The sequence below is a fragment of the Megalobrama amblycephala genome, linkage group LG9, assembly GCF_018812025.1.
Source record: "Megalobrama amblycephala isolate DHTTF-2021 linkage group LG9, ASM1881202v1, whole genome shotgun sequence".
NCBI classification, from domain to species: Eukaryota; Metazoa; Chordata; class Actinopteri; order Cypriniformes; family Xenocyprididae; genus Megalobrama; species Megalobrama amblycephala.
The window spans coordinates 32,622,665-32,649,929 of NC_063052.1; the positions used below are offsets into that span (position 1 = coordinate 32,622,665).

At 38.1% G+C, this 27,265-nt stretch overlaps 1 protein-coding gene across 2 annotated transcripts; it reads left to right on the forward strand.

The window, feature by feature from the left end:
• The first annotated feature begins 203 nt into the window (after nucleotides 1-203).
• On the forward strand, nucleotides 204-27,261 carry cgnb (cingulin b). Of its 2 annotated transcripts, XM_048202937.1 has the most exons (21): nucleotides 204-544; nucleotides 5,721-6,758; nucleotides 8,275-8,375; nucleotides 8,803-8,872; nucleotides 13,725-13,849; nucleotides 14,609-14,741; nucleotides 15,212-15,424; nucleotides 15,672-15,799; nucleotides 17,034-17,060; nucleotides 17,893-17,989; nucleotides 18,136-18,348; nucleotides 19,919-20,008; nucleotides 20,132-20,377; nucleotides 22,621-22,791; nucleotides 23,861-24,022; nucleotides 24,233-24,322; nucleotides 24,445-24,528; nucleotides 24,991-25,109; nucleotides 25,509-25,617; nucleotides 25,784-25,947; nucleotides 26,129-27,261. In XM_048202937.1, the coding sequence occupies exons 2-21, from the start codon at nucleotides 5,730-5,732 to the stop codon at nucleotides 26,259-26,261; spliced, it is 3,504 nt and encodes a 1,167-aa protein (XP_048058894.1). In that variant the 5' UTR covers nucleotides 204-544; nucleotides 5,721-5,729; the 3' UTR covers nucleotides 26,262-27,261. The 2 variants fall into 2 exon arrangements, with proteins under 2 accessions (XP_048058894.1, XP_048058895.1); XM_048202938.1 differs by lacking the exon at nucleotides 17,034-17,060 and having other exon boundaries at nucleotides 205-544.
• Nucleotides 27,262-27,265: the final 4 nt, after the last annotated feature.

Consider the following 27,265-nt stretch of genomic DNA (forward strand, 5'->3'; position numbering starts at 1 on the left):
TTGAGAGAGGAAATGTCATTGCTCCCTATGCAGGCCTCACTGAGCCATCGGATTTCAACTAAAATATCTTAATTTGTGTTCCGAAGATGAACGAAGGGGTGTGGAACGGCATAAGATTGAGTAATAAATGACAGAATTTTCAGTTTTGGGTGAACTAACCCTTTAACATAAGAGTTTAGTTTTTTTTAAAAACAAAATATAACCAAAATGCAATTTTAACGGAAACAAACAGTGGGGTAGAGTTTCTTAAATTGGTTAATGGACGGGTCCTGAATAATTTGTATTAGATTGACGTTGGATATCGGCCAATAACGTGTTCCCATCAGACGGCCTTGGGACAACTCTCCAGCCAATGAGCGCTCAAAAGGGGCGGACCGATGACGCAAAGGCAACAGGTTGTTTCGGAAAAAACGCACTGACAGTTTTGCATGGACTATTCATCCTCGTTCTCAACTAGGAGTTTTTTATATCGACTAAACCTAGAAAGGGCTTCTTTATTATTTTGCGCTTTCTGAAGGTCATTGTTAAGGGTTTCGGAAATCAGGTAAGCATAAGGAATGTCTTTGTTTACTCAGCTGTGTATATTTGCCTTGGGCTTTTTGTTTTTGTTGCTGTTCATGGCTGCGGGTTTGTGTCCAGCCTTTGAGTTCTTATAATCCATAATCACATGGCTTCAAATTTACGCTCAAGTTCTGCTGAGCGAAGCAGATAAACACCTGTTGCTTTGTGTTTGAGGGCTGCAGGCTGGATTACTGTGAAGATGCGCTGGTCAAGGTTGACTCAGAAATATAATAAAGTAATTATGAATTTGATCTACTGGGATCTCACCGGGACCGATCGGCATCATTTCTGTGAATTGTTTGTAGACAATATTGCCCATCCCATATGAGTGGAAGGGGTTTTCGGTCTCAAATAGCCTATTGTATCTGTGTACCTTTGTTTCTGTCTCTTCAACAAACTCAGAGGACAACACAACTAATCAATGAATCCAAATTGTAGCCATAAAATCTTAACTGTATTATTAATGTAACTTTAACCCTGTATATTTAAATAACATGTTGGTTTCGATCCCACCGATACTGACTGACTTGCTGGGTGGGTGTGACGCAATTTACAGGACTGAACCAAAAAAAGAAAAAAAAGTTTCATTCTGCATTTTGCCTGTGCTTCCTCATCTCTCTCAAGTCTATGAATATCCGTGAGTAGAGAAACGTAGGGACAAAAAGAGCTCCTGAAAAAAAGTGCCTGTCTCAGTGTAATTTAATATTTTGCTCTTGGTTATTTCCAACTCTGTTTAATAGAACATACTTGTAAAGGACACAATAACACAAACCTAGCTTCAAACCCAAATTAGGCTATCCTGTTCCTTATAGTACAATAAACTGGCAAATAAAATATAAACAATAAAATAATTGCACCGAGTAAGTGCACAACCTATGAGTCGTAGTCCTCATTGGCAAATGTATGGATAGTATTTTGCTCATGCCTACTGTTCAAAACAGTTTCTCAAATGAGTATTGTTTTGTTGTTTATTAGCTTGTTTATCAATTCATCAAGCTACAGTATTTTGTCAACAAAAACTAGTCAAAAGCTATCATATTACTCAGTTGGAGAATTAGAGTGACAATAAGCAGAAAACTTGCTTATATCCAGTTATGACAGAGTTCCCGATATAAGCTTAAATAATCGGGATTGGCTGTTACAGGATAAGAAAACCATAATCCTAAAAGGAGCATCACTAGTCTCCTTTTGAGAGTACTGCTTTTTTCTTTTATAAATATGCCCTTTTATTTCTTCCATACTGTCATAGCAACATGTTGTGTTGTGTTGTGTTTATTATTCTTTACCTATTATACACATTAGCCTTGTCCAATGGCCCCAAAAAGCAGTTGGCTGTGGCACTCTAAAAAAATGTCTAAAATGGCATTAGATTACTAAATATCAAAGTTGCATTTGTATTAAAGAAAGGTAGCACACACACACTTTTCAAGCAAAACATAAATTAATATTTGTACTCTTCAGATTGAAGAGAAAAAATATTTAGACAATTTCTGGTTGTCACATGTTTGTGGAACATGTTCATGTGGTTATTCTGTTAGGTCACCTGTGTAAACTTTTAAAAGTAATTTAAAAAATGGCTTCGAAAAATGTTATAAGTTAATTAGAAAAATGGCATAGCATGATTTTCAGATAGCACAGATACCACTTGGTTAAGAGTCTATTTTTTGGGGCCTGTGTAAATTCATTTACACCATGTTTGGTGACAGTTTGGAACTATTGAAAAGTAAAAGTTGTATTTGGGCTAAAGACTGTGTTGTCATAATTGGCAAAATATTTTCCCCATTGTAGTGTCAACCAAGACAAAGCCAGCTAGTGTCAAACATAAAGTACCCTCAGGATACATTTAATTTTAAAGAGAGTGAAAACAGATACAACTCAAACAAATCTGTTTTAGGTTTTTGTAGCAAGAAGCTACCAACCAAAAAAAGAAGAAAAGTGCAGCCGGGTGAGTCATGTTAGCGTACAATATATTAATACAAACCTGAAGAATCTGTTGTATTGGTCATTTATAACATACAGTGCATACAGTGTGTGTGTGTTTGTGTTTGTATGTGTGTGGTTCAGGTATTCCCTATGTTATGTCCCTAAGGATAGTAATACCAGAAATCTTTGATCTTGTGGGGGCATTTTTAGTCCCATCTTATAAATCATACTAAATGATCTTTTTTTGGAAGAAAAAAAAAAAAGTTTTCAAGTGAGGGTTGTGTTTAGGGTTAGGGCATAGAATATACAGTTTGTACAGTATAAAAAGCAAATTGTCTATATAAAATCCTCATAAAAAATGTGTATGTGTGTGGGTACACATTTACATAATGTTTTTTATGTGTCTATAGAGTCATAGATACTGAGAATTTTATTTTTAGAAATTTGAGTGTGGTTTGAGTGTTGTGTCACTTTCCAGGTAATTCACTGATAAAAGGAATCAAAGGAAAAAGGAAGTAAATCCAAATTATTTGAATTTAACGTCACATGAAATGAAAATCCTCTCTATCTATATTCTCAATGCTTGTTATAGATCTTAATGTGAACAATTCATTCATAGATAACTGGACCTTCCTTTGGTGAAAATGACAAGCTTCTCTCTGGTGACGTATGCCAGATCTTTGTAATCATTTAGTCTGCTTAAACCCCATCATGCAAGCTCACGTTCATCTGCCTTCATCTCTTTTTGTGCAAGCAAGTGTTCGTCCTACACTTTTTTTTTTTTTTTTTTCAATAATCAGTTACACTTGGATGTTTGATACAATACAGAAGAAAAGATCTTTCGCTACTTCCATTTAATTTTGAATTGTATACAAAATGAGTGATACGTGTGATGTGACAAAATATTAACAGTAGTGTGGTTGAATTAAAACGAATTGAAAATCGAAAGCTATTTATTTACAGTAAAATGGAGTATTAGTAAAAGATAAGCATATGCACTAATTAACATGCTAAATTATGTGATATACCAATTAGAAATATATATCATTAATACAGTTTATTCACTATAGTTAAAAAAATGATCTCAGAGTTAAACTGTGTCAGAAAAAAGTTAATCTTAATTATGTCAGATAACACTTAAGCAAAACATGGTCATGGTCAAAGTGTCTGAATAATTTTTGGTTCCAAATTTTTATCAATTTTACTGGTATTCCACTGTATGAAGAATGTATAATATTTTGGTTTACTTTATTTTGCTATCCTCACTTGCATAAATTAACTATAGTGTCCTGCACCCACTAGTAAAAATATATCAAAAATATGAAAAAATTCTGAATAATTTTTGGTTTGACTGTATATATAATATAATATAATATAATATAATATAATATAATATAATATATATATATATATATATATATATATATATATATATATATATATATATATATATATATATATATATATATATATATATATAAAATATTACATTTTGGTAGAATTAATATGTTGCATTAATAAGGTGGTCCCACTTTATATTAGGTGTCTTTAACTACTATGTACTAACATTTAAATTAATCATTTGATACCATGCACTTATTTTACGTACATGTACTTGTTTTTTTTATGTAAGTACATAATAGTTAAGGACACGTAATATAAATTTTGACCAATTAGATAGAAATGGGGCAGTAAGTTGGTTAAATACAAAGAAATCAATCATCACATCACATGCTTTATATAGTCATATGTGCAATACAGCTTTGAATGTTAACTTTACTGCTTGAATGGAAAGATGGCACAGAGAACTGATGATCTAGTCGAGTAACATTCCTTCAAGAACAAACAGCCATTCTGATGGTAGGTGGAACCCAGTGCCTTGTGGAGGGTGAGAGTCACGTCCACATAACTATCCAAACCTGGAAAAAATGCAACTGCGAACAGTTTTCATTTGGCTACTCAGTATTTTTGTCTGAGACATATATGACCTTGTCGCTTACATTTTGTCTTAAGAAAATAATGTACAGTTTTTCCCGTATCTAATCTGCTCCTTTAACCAATGAGAAATCACATGGTTCCATTTTGCAGGAATGCTTGGAATCCTACCTATGTGAGGAAGACAATGGCTGACTTTGAGTAGCTAATCAGTCCTAATGCCTCAACAGGGACACTGACAGTTATAATGTAACCAAATCCCCCCATTTCAATAAGTTATTCATTGATAGACCAGGGTTTATGGACTTTATGGTTTATGGTTATTTTGGATCTCAATGTCTTTGGAGTTTTTGCCCCCAGCATTATGCTGTTGCAGTTGGTGTTTAACACAGGATGCAATATTCTACTTAACATACAGCAATTCTTCTATAATTATTGATTTGCATGGACACTACAGATAGAAATGGTTTCAAGACTTCAAGCAGCACACACTGTCTGATGTGTTGTAAAAGAGGGCTTTAGACGATGGATGCCCTGCATAGCTGAGGATGTTTTCTGCATCACTTGTTTTGTACAAAAGAGCACATATGCGTCTCTATAAACACCAGTTACTCAGCAGATTAGGCTCGCCATCTTTGATCCTTCTCTTACCGCTTACCGCTTACCACTTTGATATGATTTGAGGAATGTTGCCTTCACAGCGATAAGCTATTTTTGAGCTAATGTTAGTGCTCATTCATACTGGAACTGTGTTCTAGGAAAACGGGAAGACAGGAAGCAAAGTGGAATGTGCTAGAACCTGCTCCTACCAGCAGGCACACCTGTTTGTCACACACAAACAATATTTTTCTCTTTACAAACATGAGAAGACTCTCTCAATACCCATGCTGATACCTGATAGCTGTGTCACATACAAAATTGCTTCATATTTCTATTTACCAAGATGTGACACTATTTCAAGCAGTGGAGAGAGGATTGTCAAAGGGTCTCTTGGGAAATTAGTAATATTTATTGTCCAACACAAATTTAAAGTGAGCCAAGATGGAAGCACTAAACAGTATCAAGTCCTATAGGACTAAACGATCAGACTGTACATCTATCCAACACAACCTTGTTTTCACTTGTGAAAAATTAAATATGTCTACCCTGAATTGGTCCATTGCTTTGTAATTCATGTCTTTGTGTATCTGTCCCTCTTTGGGCTCCTCAATTGACCCACCAAACAGTCTAGCTTTTTAGCTTTTTAGTCTCTAAACGGACTGGTGCACTGACTTATTAAATTCTTTGTCTTGGTACCACAGCAGGTCACAATGAGTTCCCTCTCAGCAGACAGGAAGCCCCCTCTGGACTATGGTGTACAGATCCGCTTCATCAAAGATTTGGACGACGCTGGCGGAGGGTTCCCAGACAGGAGTCGAATGGCTGGTGGAGTTGGTGGCGTCACCAATGGGACTTCGCCATCTAAGTATGGAGTAGCTGTGAGGGTGCAAGGCATTTCAGGGCAGCCGTACGTGGTGCTCAAGGATGGAGAAAAGGGTGATTCTTATGGGGTACAGCTGAAGACCCAACCACAAATGCAGAGCTCAGCCCCAGTTATCTCTCAGACTTCTCCGTACAGCACCCTGCTTCTGGGACAAAGGGAAGGGGCTCGGACTCCCCAGGGTTCCTATATTCCGACTGAACAACCTAGCTCTCCTGATGAGGAATATGGGAGCCCCTTAAGGAGGCCACCTGGTGATGGACAGGCAGGGATTCAGGGAGAAGCTGAGGCCAGGACTACAGGACGCCTCACCCCTTCTGCTCTTGCTCCTAAGGTGAACAAAAAGGGTGATGATGGTTTTAACGAAGCAGGGCTTAGGAAGGTCAGGCAGAATGGGACTGGGAGTAGTCCGAATGGGACAGGCCTAAATGGATCGGTCCCTCCTCCCCCAGCCTCATTGGATGAGGACCAAGCCCCAGCTATAGACACCAAGTCATTGGCTCCCATTAATAAACTCATTAGCCGATTTGGTGGTGGTAGTTCTGGTGAAGTTCCCAACTTAGAAGCCCGAACTCGGCCTCATCTTGATAAACGAGCTCGGTCTCACAGCGCGGATGCCCTCAACACACCTACTGATGAGGCCCCACCAACTTCGCCAACAATAAACCCCTATGCTTCTATTACCCCAGCTGCAGTGCCCAAACTCAGCTCACTGAAACCATCAACCGGCAGTCTAGGACGAGACTCCACATCTGTGGCTAAAGTGGCTGCTATCCCCAATTCTAAACCTCTCACTTTTAGCCAATCACCAAAGCTGTTTGTGCCCAAGGAGATACCACCTGTTATACCAAAGAAACCAGTGAGTCCTCAATATCTTTTTCATATTATAGCCTTTTGACCTTGTTATTTTTAATTAAAATGTCATAACTGAATCTTGTGGTGCCAACGACTTTTCTTTGGTGACATATGCCGAAGTTCACCAATCATTTAGGGCTGTGGTTTCCAACCACGTTCCTGGAGGCCCACAACACTGCACATCTTGCATCTCTCCTTTATCTGACACCCCCATTTCAGGTCTTGGAGTCTCTACTAACGAGCTGATGATCTGAATCAGGAGTGTTTGATTAAGGAGACTGGAATGTGGTTGGGAACCCCTGGTTTTGGGTATGTTCACACTTGGCATGTTTGGTTTGATTAAAACGAACCCTGGTGCGATTGCTCCGATAGTGCGGGTCATTTGACTAAATGTGAGCGATGCCATCCCGCACCCTGGTGCGCACCAAACAAGCGGACCAAGACTGCTGAAAAGATGGATCTCGGTCCACTTCTAAATGAACTCTGCTGCAGTTTGAATGAAATATGAACGCAACATGGAACAAAGACATGTAAACGAACCAAAAACAGGACATGATGTCACAAGATGTGACCCTAAAAAAGACAGAATGCTCAAGCATACTTGTTTTTTTTCATCACAGTCGTGATGTTGCCCAGTACAGTTCCGTATAGGAATCAGAACCACATCTCCTTGCAGCAGATCTTCATTTGTGTGTGTGACAAAGGGATTCCTGCTCCTGTTTTGACTCCTTTACACATTTTATAGGTTCTTCACGAGTTCCCAGCTGGTTAAAATACCATATCATATGTAGGCTACACATATACAACGACTGCATTTAGCCCAGCACACTGTATTGTTTTGGATGTTTGGTAAGTTCCGCCACAAAAATATTCACCACAAAAGCCGACCAGTTAGGTTGTGAACGTATCCCTATGCCTTTAGGTTCGGTGTTAAAAATACCAATGTGAACGCTAAGTGGACCAGGACTAATTTTTTTTTTTTTTTTTTTTTTTGTTCCGGACCAAACGAACCAAATGAACCAAACGAACCGAACTACAATTGTGAACACACCCATAGTTTGCTTAAACCCCAACCCTTCAAGCTTGTGTTCATCTGCTACACCCAGATCTGTGTCACAATATGAAAGAAAAGAAGCTGCTACTCACTTTTCATTGTGACTTTAGCTTGGCTAAAAGGATGGAAAAAAATGTTAAGGGGCATATGCATGCTTTTTTTTTTTAAAAAAGCCATTCAGAAAGTTTAGCCAATCAGAAATGATTTCTGCTTATTAATCATTTTGTACATTCTAGATTGCATGCATCAAGTTGGTTAACATGCCTTTGGAGGGCAGAACTTTGGAAAGGACGTAGTCTTTTACCAAACTTACTTTGGTTAGAGAACCGTTTTTTTAATTGGCCAACACAACTTTTTTGATTGGCTTATTTCTCTGAACATCTATTTTAGTGATATCTGTTAGGTAGTAGGGACATTTCATGTATGGTATTTCAAAAATAATGCTCCTTTGACTCCTTTTTTTCAGGTAACACCTGACCTCATAAAGAGCCAGACCACGAGTACAGAGAATGGAAATGGAGAGGATGCCCAGACCAAACAAGCCATTTACAACATACTTAAAGAGGGGTATGTATTTTGCAGTATATCAAGTTATTTTAGTCAATGCAAAAAGACAGACCTCATGCTTTTCTAAAAGGTTTGGTTTCACATAGCAATATTACTGTTAACAGCTGTAACATTTCAGGAGTGGCTCAAGAGAATTTAATAATATTTTGTAAGCTTATACTCTGTATTTCTCATACGTAGAGTTAGGGATTAGAACAAATAGCAACATGCTAAAAACCACTCTGAAAACTTTAGCAATATCCTAGCATTCAAGCAGAGTATCACAATGCTTAAAACCACTCAAAGCACCTTAGCAACTGCATAGCAACCCTGGCAATCACGCCATCTTAGCATTTTCCAGTAGCACACACCTCTCACGTTTTCTTCAGAACATGCCATAATCTGTTTTTCTCTGGTTCATTCGATTTCCTTTCATATTTAACACTAGGTCTATTGAGAGCGAGGCGGCCATCAAACGCAAAACGAGTCTCATTCATGAAAGGTTCTGTGAGGTGAAGGTAAGCATGCTTGTGTTCAATAAATCAGTTTGTATTTCCCAGCACTGAATAGTGCTCAGCAGCATTTGCTGAATGAGGGAAATACATCAAGAGAGGGTGTGTGTATGTGTGCGTGTGCCTATATGTGTGTGTGCCCATGGTTTGCGTATCGGTCCCTGTTTTGCATGAGTGTATTTTGAAATTGAGAACGTAGCACAGAAAGATATTCGGATGCTGGTTCTCATAGCACACTAGAATAAAGTTTGTTGCTCATACAAAGCTATCATATGACTACAGAAGACTTAATGATACTTTAATGATACTTAATGACCACTATAATGTTACTTTAGTGGTATTTTTATGTTTTTTTTGGTGCTAAACAGCCCCAGTCTTCATTCATCAAATAGACAAGTGGCCAGAAAGACGCATTTTATTTTCCACAGAAGAAAAAAAGTAATTCCGGTTTTGAAAAACATGAGGACGAGTAAATAATTTTCATTTTGGGTGAAGACAGAGAGCTTCTGTATGTTCGTCTATCTCATCTTCTTGTTTGTACATGCATGCATAGTCTACGTGTCTGTATAATATTGTTAGCCTACGTGTTTGCATAAGCTTCCTGTGTGTGAAATATCCTCCTACAGTCTCTTGGCAACCGTCGCATCAACGAGGAAAGCTGATTAGGGCTGCGTGGTCGAGAGCTCGCTCTTTGTGATCCATCAATAATTAAGTTACACTGGAAATGGATACCTGTGAGGGAGGGTTTCCCCTGGACCTGGGGGCCCTCAGCATGTCTGTTTGGGTTACAGTTTTAATGGGCACTCGTTGTATGGCCTTTTGCACTGTTATATCCCACTGAGCACTCGTCCATGCATGATAAACTCTGTTGTTGTGGGCAGTATTGCCGGGAGACGTTGTGACTGTTGTTAATTAAGCTCATTAGCGTGGAGTAAACCTCGTCAGATGCTTGGAGATTTTAGTGGTTAGACTGTGATTATACAGCCAAACCAAAAATTACTCAGACGTTTTTGATATTTTTGGTATATTTTTACTAGTGGGCGCAGGAAGTGAGGATGGCAAAATAAGGTAAACTGTGACATATTATACCCAAAAATTCTTCATACAGTGGACTACCAGTAAAAATAATAAAAATTTGCAGGCAAAAATTATTCAGACACTTTGACCTGACCATGTTTTGCTTAAGTGTTATCTGACATAATTAACATTAATGTTTTCTGACACAGTTTAACTCTGAGATCTTGTCATATTTTATTACCATTTTTTTAACTATAGTGAATAAACTGTAATAATGAATGAAATGTTCAAGGTGTCTGAATAAATTTTGGTTTGACTGTACATCGCTAGACAGTTAATGAACAATCTAGCTAACACTTTAATAATTTATTTACAGTTGAAATGTTGCATGTATATGTAACAAGCAAAGTATTGATAATACTGTACTTTAAATAACATTAAAACATAATGTAAGAAAGTTATCAGTTCTGCAGTTGTTCATAAACACCAATAGTGTTGTACAATGAGGACATGTTGCCAGAAATTGTCAACAGTGTCCTTACTGTCCTTACCATGTACACGACATACAGATTCACGACCTCGGAAGCTAGGGAGCTGATTGAGGCGCACCTGTTAATTTTACCTTAATGTGTTCTTTTTTTATTCAAGAAGTAACTTTAGATCCTGCAACACAAGAGGTCAGTTCAAATGACCTCATAGTAGCCATGTGTGGTCATTATAATGATGGCAACAGCAGTTGAATGCTCTGATGGGATATTCTAGAGGACTGGGTTATTTGAGGAGCAGACAGCTTGGCTACAGGCTGTGTGTGTGTGTTTTAATGTTGCTTCAGATCAAATTATTTGTGTTTTATGTTTCAGTGCATTTCCTCATTAAGATCGGCAACATGCATTAATAAGATGATTCATTTAATACGTATCTGTATCAAGAGTCAGTCAGAATCTCCCCACAGCAGTTTTGTGAAGAACTAACTAATAAGGTGATTGACAGTAAGAATAACTAGTGAAGTGTAGATATGATAGAGAAGACAAGACATATTGATTCCTGAGGGGAAATTCAAGGCAAAATTGCTGGTGTAATTTGAATGCATAGCCCCGAGACCACACCAATCATCCTCTTTGTAGAAATATGCATGTTTGTTTTGGGCTGCAACTTGTATGAACAAAGCTACATGTGTTCTGTTCTGCTTTGATAAGGCCTATTGATTACAAATTGAAAGACATTTTGTTTAATAGTTACATGTGCGTGAATTAATAAAAATGGAAACAAGTCCTTGTATGGTTCTAGCACAGTAGTTTAATTTTTTAGGTTCCTCTTCATATCTAGGGCCCTATAATACACCCGGCGCAATGCGACGCAAGGCGCAGCGCAAGTGTGTTTGCTAGTTTGCGTCCGGCGCCGTTCGCGTTTTCCCGTTCAGCGCCACGTCCTTAAATTTGTAAATGCATTTGCGCCATTTAGTGCGCCCATGGGCGTGCTGGTCTAAAAAAGAGGTGTGTTCAGGCGCATTGCCGGCGCATTGCTATTTTAAGGAGCTGAAAATAGACTGCGCCATAGACCAACTCAAACCTGGTCTAAAGTCTAAAGTCAATGGCGCAATATTTTTTGTTAGAGCGCGTTGGTAGAAACTGCGCCTCTGGGCGCGTCCACAGTGAGCATTGACTTTTCTTATTACACACAGAGATGCGCATCACACAAACATGCCAAATATTAAAAACAAAAGGATTACAGTGTAAAAGAATATTATTGTGTAGGCTACATAAATATAAAAATGTAATGATGAATAGTCATTGCGTGTATTAGAATTAGGCTACCTATTTTCAATTCAGCCTATTACTACTTATAATGATGAACGAAATTGGCTAATTAATTGAACAATCGTGCCAATACACACACACATATATATATTAACTGACTCATCGCGCGGAGCTATTTGAAAGCCTGCATCCAACGCAGGCGACTGAAAGATTGACTGGCCACTTAAAGGTGCTAAAGAGGATGTTTTGTTTTATACATTTTTGCAATATTACTTGAAACTGTCTTTACTAACTGATAAAAGACTATTTATTAGGTGCACTGAAAGTAATAATATTAATATACATCATCTGTGCACGAGGTAGGGCCTTTAAAACATCAGGCCCTCTGGCTTGTCAATCACTGCCGTGACGTTCCTTGTGAGAGACGAGCGCGGCTGCACGCTCCAGTAACTTTCCACACTCCACAGGCGCCGCACGCAATGTTTTTGTCAGGAGACAGGAGTAACAACTGCAGATTATGAGTTACCTGCGGTGAGTCCGACATAATGAATCCACTAACACGACACAGCGAATGCCGGTGGTAAACACTCGTGTTCCAATACTCATGCACGAGTTTTGGGAGGCGTTCTCTTGAAATGAGCTGTGAAGGAGGGGGGCTGTTCTTACGCATGCGCTCATTTCAAAAACTTAGTAACAGTCTTTGGATTCTCAGTCAACAAAAAAATCCTCTCTATCACCTTTAACAGGTAATTTCAGCAAAACATCTGATGCCAGAAGACGAGGACACAATCACTGCTAATTCATCCCACGCCTTCTTCACCTCGGGAAGCTTTGGTGGATTCCTGCTTGTCCCGTAGACGCTTTAACTTCGCGCACGAGCAGATCGGTTTCTTCGCTTGAAAAGCGTTCAGCTTTTCCGGCAACAAATTCCGCCATGTAAATAGCAATACGCCATGGCGCGAGCGCATCTCGCTCTTAAAGGGAATGGGAGATGACACTCTGATTGGTTTATTGAACGTTACGGCCATTACTCATTAAGAGAATAGGGACAACCCATTTCAAAAATGCGCCCCGGCGCACGGACCGTTCTTCCGTCGTTAAAATAGCAAAAGTGGATTTTGACACACCCTGAGTGCACCTGCACAGTGTGCTTTACACTTTGCATTTAGATCGTTAAAATAGGGCCCCTAATGTTTAAATCACCCTAGGAATTCTTTAAAAACAAAAACTAATATATATATATATATATATATACACAAACAAACACACACACACACACACACACACATACACATATTTTATATATATATATTATGTGTGTGTGTGTGTGTGTGTGTGTGTGTATATATGTATGTTGGAAATTGTATATTGAAGAGTTTTTGTGGATTCAAAACAAATAAAACAATTTCCAGTTGCCCCTCAGTTTGTAAAAACATGCAAAAATCATTTTTACAGTTCTTAACACTTACAACGTAAGTTGTAGTTTGCTAGAAACCACCAGACCTAAAGTAAACATGTTTACATGTGACTCTGTGATAAAATCACTTACTAATCTTGTGAAAAGTTATTCAATCTAATTCCTGTCATAACCACGTACAGCCAGTAAACACTGTAACTTTCATATAAGGCACGTAAGATACCTGGAAAGAGTTTTTACATGGCGAAAAATCTTGTCACAGAATTTACATCAGAAATGTAAAGCCTGTTCAGCCGCCTTGAACAGTAATCACATTTTTACAGTTGTTAAGAACTTTAAAAATGATTTTTGCATGTTTTTACAAACTGAGGGGCAACTGGAAATTCTTTTATTTGTTGTGCAAGAAAACTTTACAGCTTCTAAAACATTTTTTATGGAAAAATAAGTGCTTTGCTGAAAATATGAGATGTCCAATTCTGTTTTTAAACCTACTGGAATGTCTTTGCCCATAGACTTCCATAGTAAATGCATCAGTGTAAGTTTGACATTTTGTTTGTATTTAGTTGTCTGTGGTAACCACCAGCTTGCTGTCAATAGAGAGATATTGGTTTTGAACCCAGATCACTCCATTAATTTTTGAATCTTAATGGGTTTTGGTTTTCCACAGAGTCCTCAGATCTTAGTGACTGACAGCAATATGAAGACTGAACTGGAGCAGGAATTCAACAAGAACACACAATTACAGCAACTACTCGACAAGACCAAGAGAGAACTGCAGGAAAACCAGGACCAGTGAGTCTCCACCTGGTATTAAGATGCATTTTGGTCGATTGGATCACAAGTGGACAATGCTAAATACAGGTGTAAACAGGGACTAAAATGTTTTAAGCTGGTCCATCTTCGACCACTTCCAGAGGTAGTCGAAAACGCATTAGACCGGATTGCTTTCATAGTGTAAACGCTCATGTGATCGAGTGCGTTCAAACAGCCACTAAAACAGCCTTCTCCACCTACCGATTTAATGCGTAAACATTATGGGAAGCGCATTAGCCAGATGGGATTTTAACTTTGTTGGCTGAAGACCCAAGTTTGGTTTGAAGACAAAAAACGTACCAAGCACTATTCCTGATTTTTAACACGCACTCATCACAGCGTTCGGCGTAGTCTTGTGGCTATCAGTGCAGAAACAAAAGCTGATGTTTTTTCTTTGTCTCCGGTCACATTCATATGTAAATTGCGCAAGATTATTTTGTCCATTAGATTGAAAGATCTGAAAAAACACATACATTTATTGACCCGCCCATAGACCTACCCTTTAAAGAAATCAGGACAGAAGTGGTTGAAAGTGGACAAAAGAGACTAGGCGTAAACGGGTATGTTTCTGCCTCATCTACTTGTGATCTGATCGACCATAACGCATCTTAATACAGGTGTAAACAGGGCCTCTGTGTGCCTTATCAACATCAAAACATGTCCATTTCCAATAGAAAATATATCTCTGTCATGTATAGACTTTTGATTGTATATATGTGATATTTTCTTTGTCTTCAGAATGGTGGAGCTGCGGATGGATAGGGAGGTGGCGGAGTCTCGCTTACGGCAGCAGGAGGATCAGCTAGCTCAGCTCCAGGAGGAACTCAGACGAATGATGGAAAACTCACCTCAGTCTGACACAATGCAGCTGGTACGCATGATTGTGGTGTCTAGCAATAATGACCCTTACTCAACCTCTTATATGCTTAAAGCATAAAAATATATTAGTGTTATTCATTGTTTAAAGTGTAAATAAATGAGAACTCCAGATAATCAAATGAAAAAAGGTACACTATGTTAGATGCACAGTATCTACACACATACAGAACTAGACAAACGTTTGGACACGCCTACTCATTCTTTATTATGGTTACTAGTATTCAAATGATTGAAAATAAAGTCATCAAAACTATGAAATAACACAAATGCTATAATGGGAATAAAGTAGTGGCCAAAAATAAATTCATTCCATTCCATCCCATCCATCCATCCATGATCATGACAATCATTAATCCAATCAAGTGTGTCCAAACCTTTGGACCAATATGTATTGTGAAGGTGGAATTGAAATCGAATTGAATTTGTTTTTCGCTAATCATTCTAGTTTCCTTTTCTCTTTAGGACTTGATGACGGTGCAGGCAGAGCTGTCCGAGTCTCAGATGCTGAGGCAGAAACTGGAGGACACACTGAGACAGAGGGAGCGAGAACTCACCGCTCTGAAAGGGGCCCTGAAAGATGAGGTGGAGTCCCATGATAAAGAGATGGAGGCCCTGAGAGAGCAGTACAGTCAAGACATGGACACCCTGCGTCACAGCATGGAGACCGTCTCACAGGTGAACATACACTTCCAAGACAAATCCCTTCAGGGTGATTCTCACATTCCTAGTCCCTGCCTCAGGAGGATTAGGGAGAGATGGAGAGATGTTTTATTGCTTGTCATGTCATGCCTGTTTAGTTGAATTAGGCTGGATACATTCGGATTTGTGATCTGTTTGGTTGTCTAAACGGTTTCATGAATCTGAGTGGGTGCAATGAAGTTTTTACTGTTACCACCTGATTTTGTGTGTCTTTTATCCGCAGTCTCAGATGGAAATCGAGGAGGAGCGTCAGAAGGTGAACGCCTCCATCTTGGCTCTGGAGGAGGAGCTGGAGGGATACAAAGAGCAGAGCGACCAATGGAAGGACCAGCTTAGCTCCACCAACCGAGAGTAAGCTCTGACATATCATACGTCAACATTGGAAGAATGTTTATATTGGTGATGCCAAAATTTTGGTGAATCCCAACAAAATGAGCGATGTGAGTGGGTCCAACATCAAAATTAAAGGTGCCCTAGAATCAAAAATTTAATTTATCTCGGCATAGTTGAATAACAAGAGTTCAGTACATGGAAAAGACGTACATTGAGTTTCAAACTCCATTGCTTCCTCCTTCTTATGTAAGTCTCATTTGTTTAAAAGACCTCCGAAAAACAGGCGAATCTCAACATAACACCGACTGTTATGTAACAGTCGGGATCATTAATATGCACGCCCCCAATATTTGCATATGCCAGCTCATGTTCAAGGCATTAGACAAGGGCAGCCAGTATTAACGTCTGGATCTGTGCACAGCTGAATCATCAGACTAGGTAAGCAAGCAAGGACAACAGCGAAAAAGGAGGGGGGAGCGCGCGATTTAAAGGGGCCGCACGCTCAATCGGTGCATAGTTAATGATGTCCCAAAATAGGCAGTTAAAAACATTTATTTAAAAAAATCTATGGGGAATTTTGAGCTGAAACTTCACAGACACATTCAGGGGACACCTTAGACTTATATTACATCTTCTAAAAACTGGTTCTAGGGCACCTTTAAGAAAAGTTTAACTTTATGCAGATGCAATGTGGTTGCAGTAAAGCCTACCAATAATGTTAGGGCATCCAGCATTAGGAACGGCCACTAAGACCAACAACACAGTGACCCTGCAACCTTAATCACTTAAAACACTGTGTTTTATAATTTCTTGTAAGATCTTAAGGTGTCACTCCAAGGTTCAAGTCCGTATTTGTCTAAGGAGTCAAGTAATTCATCTGTAATCATATACAAACAACCTTGTGACCAACACCCTTTTTTAACATTCAGTGTAATCCTGAGGACTTCAGTATGTATGATGAATGTTTGGCTAAAAATTTGTCTCATCCTGTAGTATGCTAAAAGGTCCACATTTCATTTGCCTGATGTTTTAGTGGTAGTGTATGATGAGAAAAAATAGATGTTTTAAAGGAGTTTTAATTTGACCTGAACTAAATCTCATAATCTTGTCCCACAGATTTCATTCATGTTGTCTTAGTTTGTCTGCATTTTTGTGTGTTTTATGAGTTTCATGCTGTGTGTTCATGTCAGATATGCTCATTGAATGTTCATTGTTGTCTTTCTGTTGTATGTGTTCACTCTTGGTTTGCCAGACGAGGGCAGTGCAGCGCATTTCAAAAGTGAGAGAGAGTCCTGTAGGCGCACAACCACTGACACCACAGGCAGAAATGACTCATCTAATCAAATTAACTATGATTGATGAATTGTTTTAGTTTAAATCAGTAATCTTTCATAGAATCTGGCCCTAGTTATACTGACACACTAAACTAGAATCTATTAACCTGGTTTCAGTTTGGCTGCAGGTTATAAAGTCTAATAAAATTCAAAATGATTAAAGGGATAGTTCACCCAAAAATGAAAGTTCTGTCATCATTTACTCACCCTCATGTTGTTTCAAACCTGTATACATTTCTTTGTTTGTTATGCTGCACACAAAGGAAGATATTTTAAAGAATGTCTGTAACCAAACCATTGGCTTCCATCGTATGGGAAAAAAAGTCATTGGTGCCCCACAATTGATTGGTTAAAAAAATTCTTCAAAATATCCTCCTTTGTGTTCAGGAGAACAAAGAAACCTGCATAAATTTGGAACAACTTGAAGGTGAGTAAATGATGACAGAATTTTCATTTTTGTGTGAACTATCCCTTTAAAACTAATCAAAATCCTTCAATCTCACTATCTGAGCTTGTACATCAAATCTAATCATACAGTACTTCAATTCTACTAATATGTCAAACGTTCTTGTGCAGGTGATCAAAATGGATGCTCTTGTCTTGGTCAAATTTTTTTTAATCATTTCAATTCTGTTTGAGATTCTGAAATAATACATATTCTTTTATAATGTTGATTCGACTATAGGATTAATTATTTTAGTGGCTATCTGCACTAACATTGGTGAATGTGGTATTGTGTGTTGGTGTGTTTTAAAATGTGTTTGTCTCATTGGACAGGCTGCTGCAGGCTCAGCAGGAGAAGAAGGAACTGGAAGAGAAGCTGCTCGCGGTTAAGAAGCAAACTGATGAAATGGATTCAAACCCTTTAATGAAGGTAAAAGATAGCATAATAAAGTGCCACAATCCATTTTCTCTGTTCAAAAAGATTCATTGTAACACCTGTCAATATATGGTGAATGCTGTATTTTGAGACCTAGATTTGTTTTAGAGCCTGGAATAACAGTAACTTTGCATCTTCAGGAGTTACAGCGGTGCCGAGATGATTTAAAGAAAGCTCATTCAGAAGTGGAAAAACAGAAAGCAGAGGTAGCAAAAAAGGAAGAAGAGCTTAAATCAGCAGCAAGAGCCAATGAGAAGCAAGAGAAGGAGCTGAAGGCAGAGATTGACAGACTAAAGGACCAATTACAGAAAGACAAAGAGGAACTTGCTAAAGCACTGGAGAAAACACAACAGGTAATTCTAAAAGGTGTATTGAATTCCATTTCTTCCATATTTGTTTTTGCCTTAACCAGCCAGGTTTATTTTGTTTGCGTCGTGTTAGGAAGCACTGCCCACACTGAATCTCATTGGTCTAAAATCTTGCGAATCTTGTGTATTTTAAAGTGCACCTATTATGCTATTTTAAATGTTCCTAATTTTGTTTTGGAGGTCTCCTACAATAGATATATATGCATCGAAGGTCAAAAACACTTACATTTTACATTGCACATCACCTAATTTCTCAAAGAGTCTGAAAATGGTTTGTTCAAAGACTCTGTCTCTCTAATCCCCTCCTTTTCGCAAGCCTACTCTGATTGGTCAGACAGCACAGTCTGTTGTCTGTTGCTTACAGCACATGTCGGAAACGAAACAGCATTACCACAGGGTGTCTATGTTAGGTATTTATGTTAAATCAATATATAGGCTGTTTTATAGGTGTTTATTAAAAGATATAAGTCTAAGGTGTCCCCTGAATGTGTCTGTGAAGTTTCAGCTCAAAATACCCCATAGATTTTTTTTTTTTAATTCATTTTTTTAACTGCCTATTTTGGGGCATCATTAAATATGTGCCGATTCAGGCTGTGGCCCCTTTAAATTCTTGTGCTCCCCGCCTCCGGAGCTTGCGCTTGCCTTTAACAGCATAAACAAAGTTCACACAACTAATATAACCCTCAAAATGGATCTCTACAAAGTGTTCGTCATGCAGCATGTCTAATCGCGCAAGTATGGTATTTATTTGGATGTTTACATTTGATTCTGAATGAGTTTGAGGCTATGCTCCATGGCTAAAGCTAACATTACACACTGTTGGAGAGATTTATAAAGAATGAAGTTGTGTTTATGAATTATACAGACTGCAAGTGTTTAAAAATGAAAATAACGACAGTCTTGTCTCCGTGAATACAGTAAGAAACGATGGTAACTTTAACCACATTTAACAGTACATTAGCAACATGCTAACGAAACATTTAGAAAGACAATTTAAAAATATTTCGCCATTTTTCGCTATTGTCCTTGCTTGCTTACCTAGTCTGATGATTCAGCTGTGCACATCCAGACGTCCTGCCCCTGTGTAATGCATTGAACATGGGCTGGCATATGCAAATATTGGGGGCGTACATATTAATGATCCCGACTGTTACGTAACAGTCTGTGTTATGTTGAGATTTGCCTGTTTTTCGGAGGTCTTTTAAACAAATGAGATTTATATAAGAAGGAGGAAACAATGTGTTTGAGACTCACTGTATGTCATTTCCATGTACTGAACTCTTGTTATTCAACTATGCCAAGGTAAATTCAATTTTTAATTCTAGGGCACCTTTAAAATTTTGCAGATGTTTTACATTCACAGACAGCTATATTACACACTGCCTGAAAGGTAATATTTGAAAAAGCATAATTGGGGCACTTTAATAAGCAAATATATTCTGATTGACTGGGATTTTGTTGCTTTATACAGCTTCTGACTATTCTTTGAGAACAGGAAAAGTACTAGCAAATGTCACTTTTGTTCCCTTAATCTTTTTACATCCTGTTCCTGTAGCCCTTCATGTCAGAGCAATCTCCGGATACTGAAAGCAACCTAGAACTTCAAGAGGCCAATGCTCGCTTGAGAGAGAGAATAGCCCGCATGGTAAAATTTTCCTAAAAATATTTATAATGATTGGTATAACCATTCATCTCATCTTTTTTAGTTGAGTCTTCTATGTACAGTTAATTCATTATCTTTAAACTTTCTTTTCCTCCTGGTCTCCAGACACGCCTGCAGTCCAGCGTTCCTGACAGCAGCTCCTCAGATGTTCTGGAGGAGGAGAACCGGAGCCTGAGGAACCAGCTGGACGAGTCCCGACGCACAGTGTCTCGGCTGGGTCAGGAGAAAGACGAGCTCAACAAACGCTTGGAGGAGAGGGAGAGAGAGAGGGAAGCTCTGAGACGCGGCAAGAGTGACCTAGAGGAGCAAAAGAGACTGCTGGACCGATCTCTGGAGAAGATTAATAAGGAGGTGTGTGTGTGTTTTTTTGTTCAAATAAACAAAAGCTTTTATTTATTAATCTACATAGTACCAATCCCAAACTTTTAAACAGTAGTGTTTGTACAAATTATTATTTTTTGTCTGTGTTTTTGAAAGACGTGCTCACCAAGACTGTATTTATTTGATCAAAAATACAGTAAAAGCACTGATATTACGAAGTAATTTCACAATTTAAAATAACTATTTTCTATTATAATATATTTTAAAATGTCATTTATTCCTGTGATGCAAAGCTGAATTTTCAGTATAATTTCTCCAGTCTTCAGTATCACATGATCCTTCAAAATTCATTCAAATTTGCTGATTTGCTGCTCAAGAAATTTCTTATTATTAATGTTGAAAGCAGTTGTGCCGCTTAACATTTTTGTGGAAACCCATGATTCTTTGTTTAAAAGAACCACATTTATTTGAAATCAAAATCTTTTGTAACATTATAAATGTCTTTACTGTCACACTTGATCAGTTGAATAACGAGTCCTTGAACAAAGAGGGGTCAGCTATGAAAAGTAGCTGTCAGTATCTGGTGTGTCCGCCAGCTGCTTTAAAAGGATAGCAAAAATGAAAATCGTCTTCATTTACTCACCCTCAAGTTGTTCCAAACCTGTGAACACAAAAGAAGATACTCTGAAGAATGCCAGTAACCAAACAGTTATCTTTTTGTGTTTTTTGTGTCAGAAGAAAAAAATTCATTAAATTTAAAGGTGCCCAAGAATGCCTTTTCACAAGATGTAATATAAGTCTAAGGTGTCTCCTGAATGTGTCTGTGAAGTTTCAGCTGAAAATACCCCATAGATTTTTTTAAATTAATTTTTTAAACTGCCTATTTTGGGGCATCATTAACTATACCCTGATTTTGGCAGCGCCGCCCCTTTAAATCGCGTGCTCCCTGCCACACGAGCTCTCGACTATATTACAGTGCATTTACAAAGTTCACACAGCTAATATAACCCTCAAATGGATCTTTACAAGATGTTCGTCATGCATGCTGTATGCATGCTTCGAATTATGTGAGTAAAGTATTTATTTTGATGTTTATGTTTGATTCTGTATGAGTTTGAGGCTATGCTCTGTGGCTAACGGCTAATGCTACACTGTTGGAGAGATTTATAAAGAATGAAGTTGTGTTTATGCATTATACAGACTGCACGTTTAAAAATGAAAATAGCGACGGCTCTTGTCTCCGTGAATACAGTAAGAAACGATGGTAACTTTAACCACATTTAACAGTACATTAGCAACATGCTAATGAAACATTTAGAAAGACAATTTACAAATATCACTAAAAATATCATGCTATCATGGATCATGTCAGTTATTATTGCTCCATCTGCCATTTTTCGCTGTTGTTCTTGCTTGCTTACCTTGTCTGTGCACAGATCCAGACGTTAATACTGCCTTTCCTTGTCTAATGCCTCGATCATGGGCTGGCATATGCAAATATTGGGGTCATACATATTAATGATCCCGACTGTTACGTAACAGTCGGTGTTATGTTGAGATCCGCGTGTTTTCCGGAAGTCTTTTAAACAAATGAGATTTATATAAGAAGGAAGGAGGAAGCAATGAGGTTTGAAACTCATTGTATGTCTTTTCCATGTACTGAACTCTTGTTATTTAACTATGCCAAGATAAATTCAATTTTTGATTCTAGGGCACCTTTAATTAAATTTCTGTCTATGGAGGAATCGGAGAGCTCTCGGATTTCCACAAAAATACCTTAATTTGTGTTCCGAAGATGAATGAAGGTCTTACAGGTTTGGAAAGACATGAGGGTGAATAATTAATGACAGAAATGTCATTTTTGGGTGAACTAACCCTTTAAGTACTACAGTGCATCTCGTCCTCAAGGACTGCAGCAGATTTGCCCGTTCTTGCTGTGAGATGTTACCCCACTCTACCAAGGCATTTCCAAGTTCTCTAACATGTCTGGAGAGACACATATTTACACGTGGTTTGGCACTGCAAGAACGATCAGCTGTCCTTCCCTGTCTCCCTGCCTTCCTGTCTTACATTACGGACATTTCAGTTTGACATTATTTAAACCCTTTCCAATAAAGATCTGTAAAGCTTATTTGTGTTTTACAAAATTATATTTAAAAAAGGGATATTTCTCTTTTTTTTTTTTTTTTTTTTTTTTTTTTTTTTTGCTGAGTTTCGTTGTTGTTTTTTTTCTTTGTTTTTTTTTTTCATTTTCTTTAATTTCCTTTTATCAGATGGAGGCTATGATGGGAGATTCACGTCAGTCGGTGCAGGTTCTTCAGTCTCAGCTGGATGAATTCAGGGATCGTTCTCGTCGAGAGCTGCAGGACGTTCAGAGACTCAGTAAAGACAGGCTGATTGAGCTACAGAGAGCGCAGGCCCTCCTCAAGACCACACAGGAGGAGGTGAGACAGACCAAGTTTCACTAGATACAGTGTAAAAATACAACATTAGTGTTTAGAATTTAAAAAAAATCAACAATTATAGCAAAAATAGTTACATCCTTTGAAAAAAAATAATAATATAAAATGTTCCTACTGCCCCCATCCATCAGCACAGGGTCCATTAAAGGATTAGTCCACTTTTAAATACACTTTTCCTGATAAATTTACTCACCCCCCTGTCATCCAAGATGTTCATGTCTTTCTTTCGTCAGTCGAAAAGAAATGAAGGTTTTTGAGGAAAACATTCCAGGATTATTCTCCTTACAGTGGATTTCAGTGGCTACCAACAGGTTGAAGGTCAAAATTGCAGTTTCAGTGCAGCTTCAAGGGCTTTAAACGATACCAGACGAGGAATAAGGGTCTTATCTAGTGAATCGATCGGTCATTTTTGAAAAAAATACAACCGTTTATGCTTTATAAACAAAATATCGCCTTGAACGTACTTTCCGCTTCCGCATTCTTCATAACGCTTACGCTGAATGTCCTACGCCTTCCCTATTCTACTTGCGGAACGAACCCGGCGCCAGTTTCGTTTTTTTCCGTAACTTGAATAGGGAAGGCGTAGGACATTCACGTAAGCGTTATGAAGAATGCGGAAGCGGAAAGTACGTTCAAGGCGATATTTTGTTTATAAAGCATAAACGGTTGTATTTTTTCCGAAAATGACCCATCGTTTCGCTAGATAAGACCCTTATTACTCATCTGGTATCGTTTAAAGCCCTTGAAGCTGCACTGAAACTGTAATTTTGACCTTCAACCTGTTGGTAGCCATTGAAATATGGAGAATAATCCTGGAATGTTTTCCTCAAAAACCTTCATTTCTTTTCGACTGACGAAAGAAAGACATGAACATCTTGGATGACATGGGGGTGAGTAAATTTATCAGGAAAAGTGTATTTAAAAGTGGACTAATCCTTTAACATCTATTGTTATTAACTTTTGAGCTCTTGTTCTGGCTCTTGAACCTACAGCTTTTCAGTTCAGCACCCAGAATCACACCAGAGAATCTTAGTTTGTGTATGCTTCTCAGGTGTCTCGTCTAAAGAAAGATCTGCTTTCGTGCTCAGAGGAGAGGGACAGCGCTCAGCTGGATAAAGATCTACTGAGCAGTCGTCTCAAACACCTGGAGAATGAGCTGGAGACGGAGAGAAGCTCACAGACGGACCGCAGCAGAGAAATCCGCCTGATAGAGGTAACTGTGTGGGTTTGGCACCGAGACTTTTGAGGGGACCAACTCGACAGCACCCAGTCTCTTCTTAAAAATGTTTTAGAGGCTTCATCGAATATTCGTGTGATCAAGACTGACAGGAAACGAGAACAGGGAGATGCTTATTAGGTCATTGCTGTGATGTATGTAAATGTAGTTCAGAGATTTTTATGAAAGTGCTCATTTTTGTTTTAGGACAAAGTGAAGACATTAGAGATCGAGTTAGACGAGGAGAAGAGTGGAGCGGAGCTACTGAACGAACGCATCACTCGCAGTCGAGAGCAGGTACATAGACGCACGTTAGTTAAAGGCTTGTTTTTATTTATGTCATATTTGTTTTTAATTTGTTTGCAAGCATAGGCCGTACGCAAGCAGAGATATAGATTTAGAATATTTTTTTTTTCTAGGTGGATCAGCTTCGTTCTGAACTGATGCAGGAGCGTTCGGCCCGACATGATCTTGAGATGGATAAGAGTGCACTGGAGAGACAGGTACACACAGACACCTTTTTACTGGACTTGAATTAAGATAATTACTTTAGAAATAAGTAAGAAGCCTTTTTTTTTCCTTTAGATGATACCAGGAGGAGATAATGCCTTATCCTTTTCCCATTTATTTATTCATTATTTGGAGTTTTCCCAGATTTATTTATTAATTTGGAGCATTTGCAGATTTATTTATTTATTATTTATTAGGAGTTTGTCCCAGATTTATTTTATTTGGAGTTTTTCCAGCTTTTTTATTTATTTATTTATTTTTACAGATTTATTTATTTGTTTGTTTCCTCTCTTTAGGTTTATTAGGTCAGCTAGATCAGAAACCATAAAAAGAAATATGTTAGTTTAAAAAACATATGAGTTTAATGCATGATTAACAATCTTTTTGTCATCAATTGTTTTATTATGTGTTTAAAAACTTCTATTATTTGTCTGCCGTGTCTCTTGGTCTCTCAGATAAAGGAGTTAAAGTCTCGTATAGCTGATATGGGCACTCAGACGCGTCCCTCTGCTGGGGTCACGATGCTAGAACACAAGGTTCAGGAGCTGGAGGACCGTTTGCGCAGTGAAGAGAGGTACACACACAGTAGTGTTGTCAAAAAATGTTAAAAATGTGATGATGCCAGCATTTCCCCCTAGCATTTTAAGCGCTGTTGAGCTTGTGGTTAAGCATTTGGTGAAGAGAATCAATGATGTCTATTTATTACACTATGTTTTTGAAGCGTTGATCATTGTATCCAATCACAGACATATCTGTTGAGCGCATGAACACAATTGCCAATCAGAGGCATTTAAGAATCCACTCAAAATGCTAGGGAGAAATGCTTGTATCGTCACATTTTTAAAATTTCAGTACCGAAGTTGGTACTTTTGACAACCCTAGTAGAAATACTCGACAAGCACAAACAAACACTCCTGTCATGAATCGGCATCAAACTGCGAATTAATAAATCCACTGCTTTTTGTGCATTTAGAGAGAAAAACACCATTCTAGCAGCTCAGAGGAGATTGGACAGGAAACTTAAGGACGTGACGGCCACACTGGACCAGGAGCGAAATCAGCACGCTGAACAGAGAGACCAGGCAAGCACACACACATGTAGTTTTCATGTACTTTAGAGTATTTACTTGATACACTTTGAAATGAAAAGTTGTTTTTATGTTAATTATTATTTCGGTCAATGAAGTGTAGATATAGCTAGACAAGAGGAGGAGTGTGTGCATCTAAACAGCTTCTGTGTCTCTCTAGCTGTCTTTGCGAGTGAAGGCTCTGAAGCGTCAGGTGGACGAGAGCGAGGAGGAGGTGGAGCGTCTGGAGGGCGTCAGACGGAAGGTTCTGCGGGATCTTGAGGAGCAGCGGGAGCTGCGGGAGGCGCTGCAGGCCAAAGTCAACACACTGGAGAACGAGCTCAAGTGAGTGTTTTTCAAACATCCATATCAAATAATTAGGTTGTTGAATGAATTTTGTTGAATGAACACTTTTACTGGTTATTTGTATTAACATTCTGGCCACTAGAGGGTGCACTTACAATGCTGATCTATGGCAGATGTTGATCCCTCTAGTTTAGTCTAATGTGTGTGATTGTTTTGTTAGGAGGAAGGTTCAGCAATCACGGCGTCCAACTCTGGGAAGTGCCTTAAGTTCTGAGGAAGAGGACAGCTACTCTGACTCAAAAAGCATCACGTCTATTCTCACGGAAACGCCACTTCTGACCACCAACTGTTAAAGACTGAGCGAGAGGGGAAAATATTTTTTGTACATGTTTGATTTGTGTTTTCTTGTAAATGTACAAATACCAAATATGGATCATATGTATTAAAGGCATGAAGGATACAAATGACATGAATTCAGCATAGTCTGAAAAGCTGTTGTGGACTTTTCAAAAGGAAATGATGTCAGATGTCTTTGACAGGGGTTGATAGGTTAGACTGGTTTGAGGGACAATAAAGCAGTTGGTGTGAAGATTTGTCAACCAAAAGCTCCTTTAGTGTTGTTTTTGCAGAAACTGGTTAATTCTGAAGCAAATTTGTTTTTTTTTTTTGTTCTTGCTCTGTGCTTATGAGTGTTATGTTGTTTGTTTGTGACTCACAGTACATTTTATTTCTATATTTTATTTTCTGTAAAATGTGGTTTGGATTAAGGATTCTAACATTCTTAATCATATAACCAAAATTCCAAGTGGTAATGGAAAAAATATAAATGAAGAATTTTCTTTATACATGGAAACTTTAGTACTAAATTATTTTGAATCCTTAAAACAAATGAAATTTCAAATGAAACAGTTGTAGGTGTTCATCCTATTATCTTTAGTGTTATGCACTAGTACGAATAATAATGAAGGATATTTATAAGGCTATTTTTTGTGTTGCTTTCAAGCAAGTTTTAATTTTAGAACTAAACTTGCAATGTTAATGACACCTTTAGTGCCAAGACAGAAAAAGGAAAACATTATTTAATGTTATGGATTCAAAAATACATATATCTTTGCCTTAAAGTTTCATACATTTAGACAGCTAATAAAACTTAAGCTGCTTTTTTGTCATTTTTCCAGAGACATATATGTTCTACTGTATATTCAGATTTATCAGTATGTATTTACCTGATAATTTGCATCTTTTAAAGAACTGAATTGTTAAACAATTTCATATTACACTGTACAATATTAGATATGTATATACTGTCCTGTGTTAAGTTTCTTTCATTACACAGTAAAAGTTTTGAAATCATGTT

Bases quoted from the DNA above. Each gene is read 5' to 3' on its own strand.
- cgnb (XM_048202937.1), top strand. From the start codon at position 5,730: ATGAGTTCCCTCTCAGCAGACAGGAAGCCCCCTCTGGACTATGGTGTA. The intron at 13,850-14,608 runs GTGAGTCTCCAC...CTTTGTCTTCAG, and splicing joins CTGCAGGAAAACCAGGACCA to AATGGTGGAGCTGCGGATGG. The intron at 14,742-15,211 runs GTACGCATGATT...TTTTCTCTTTAG, and splicing joins AGTCTGACACAATGCAGCTG to GACTTGATGACGGTGCAGGC.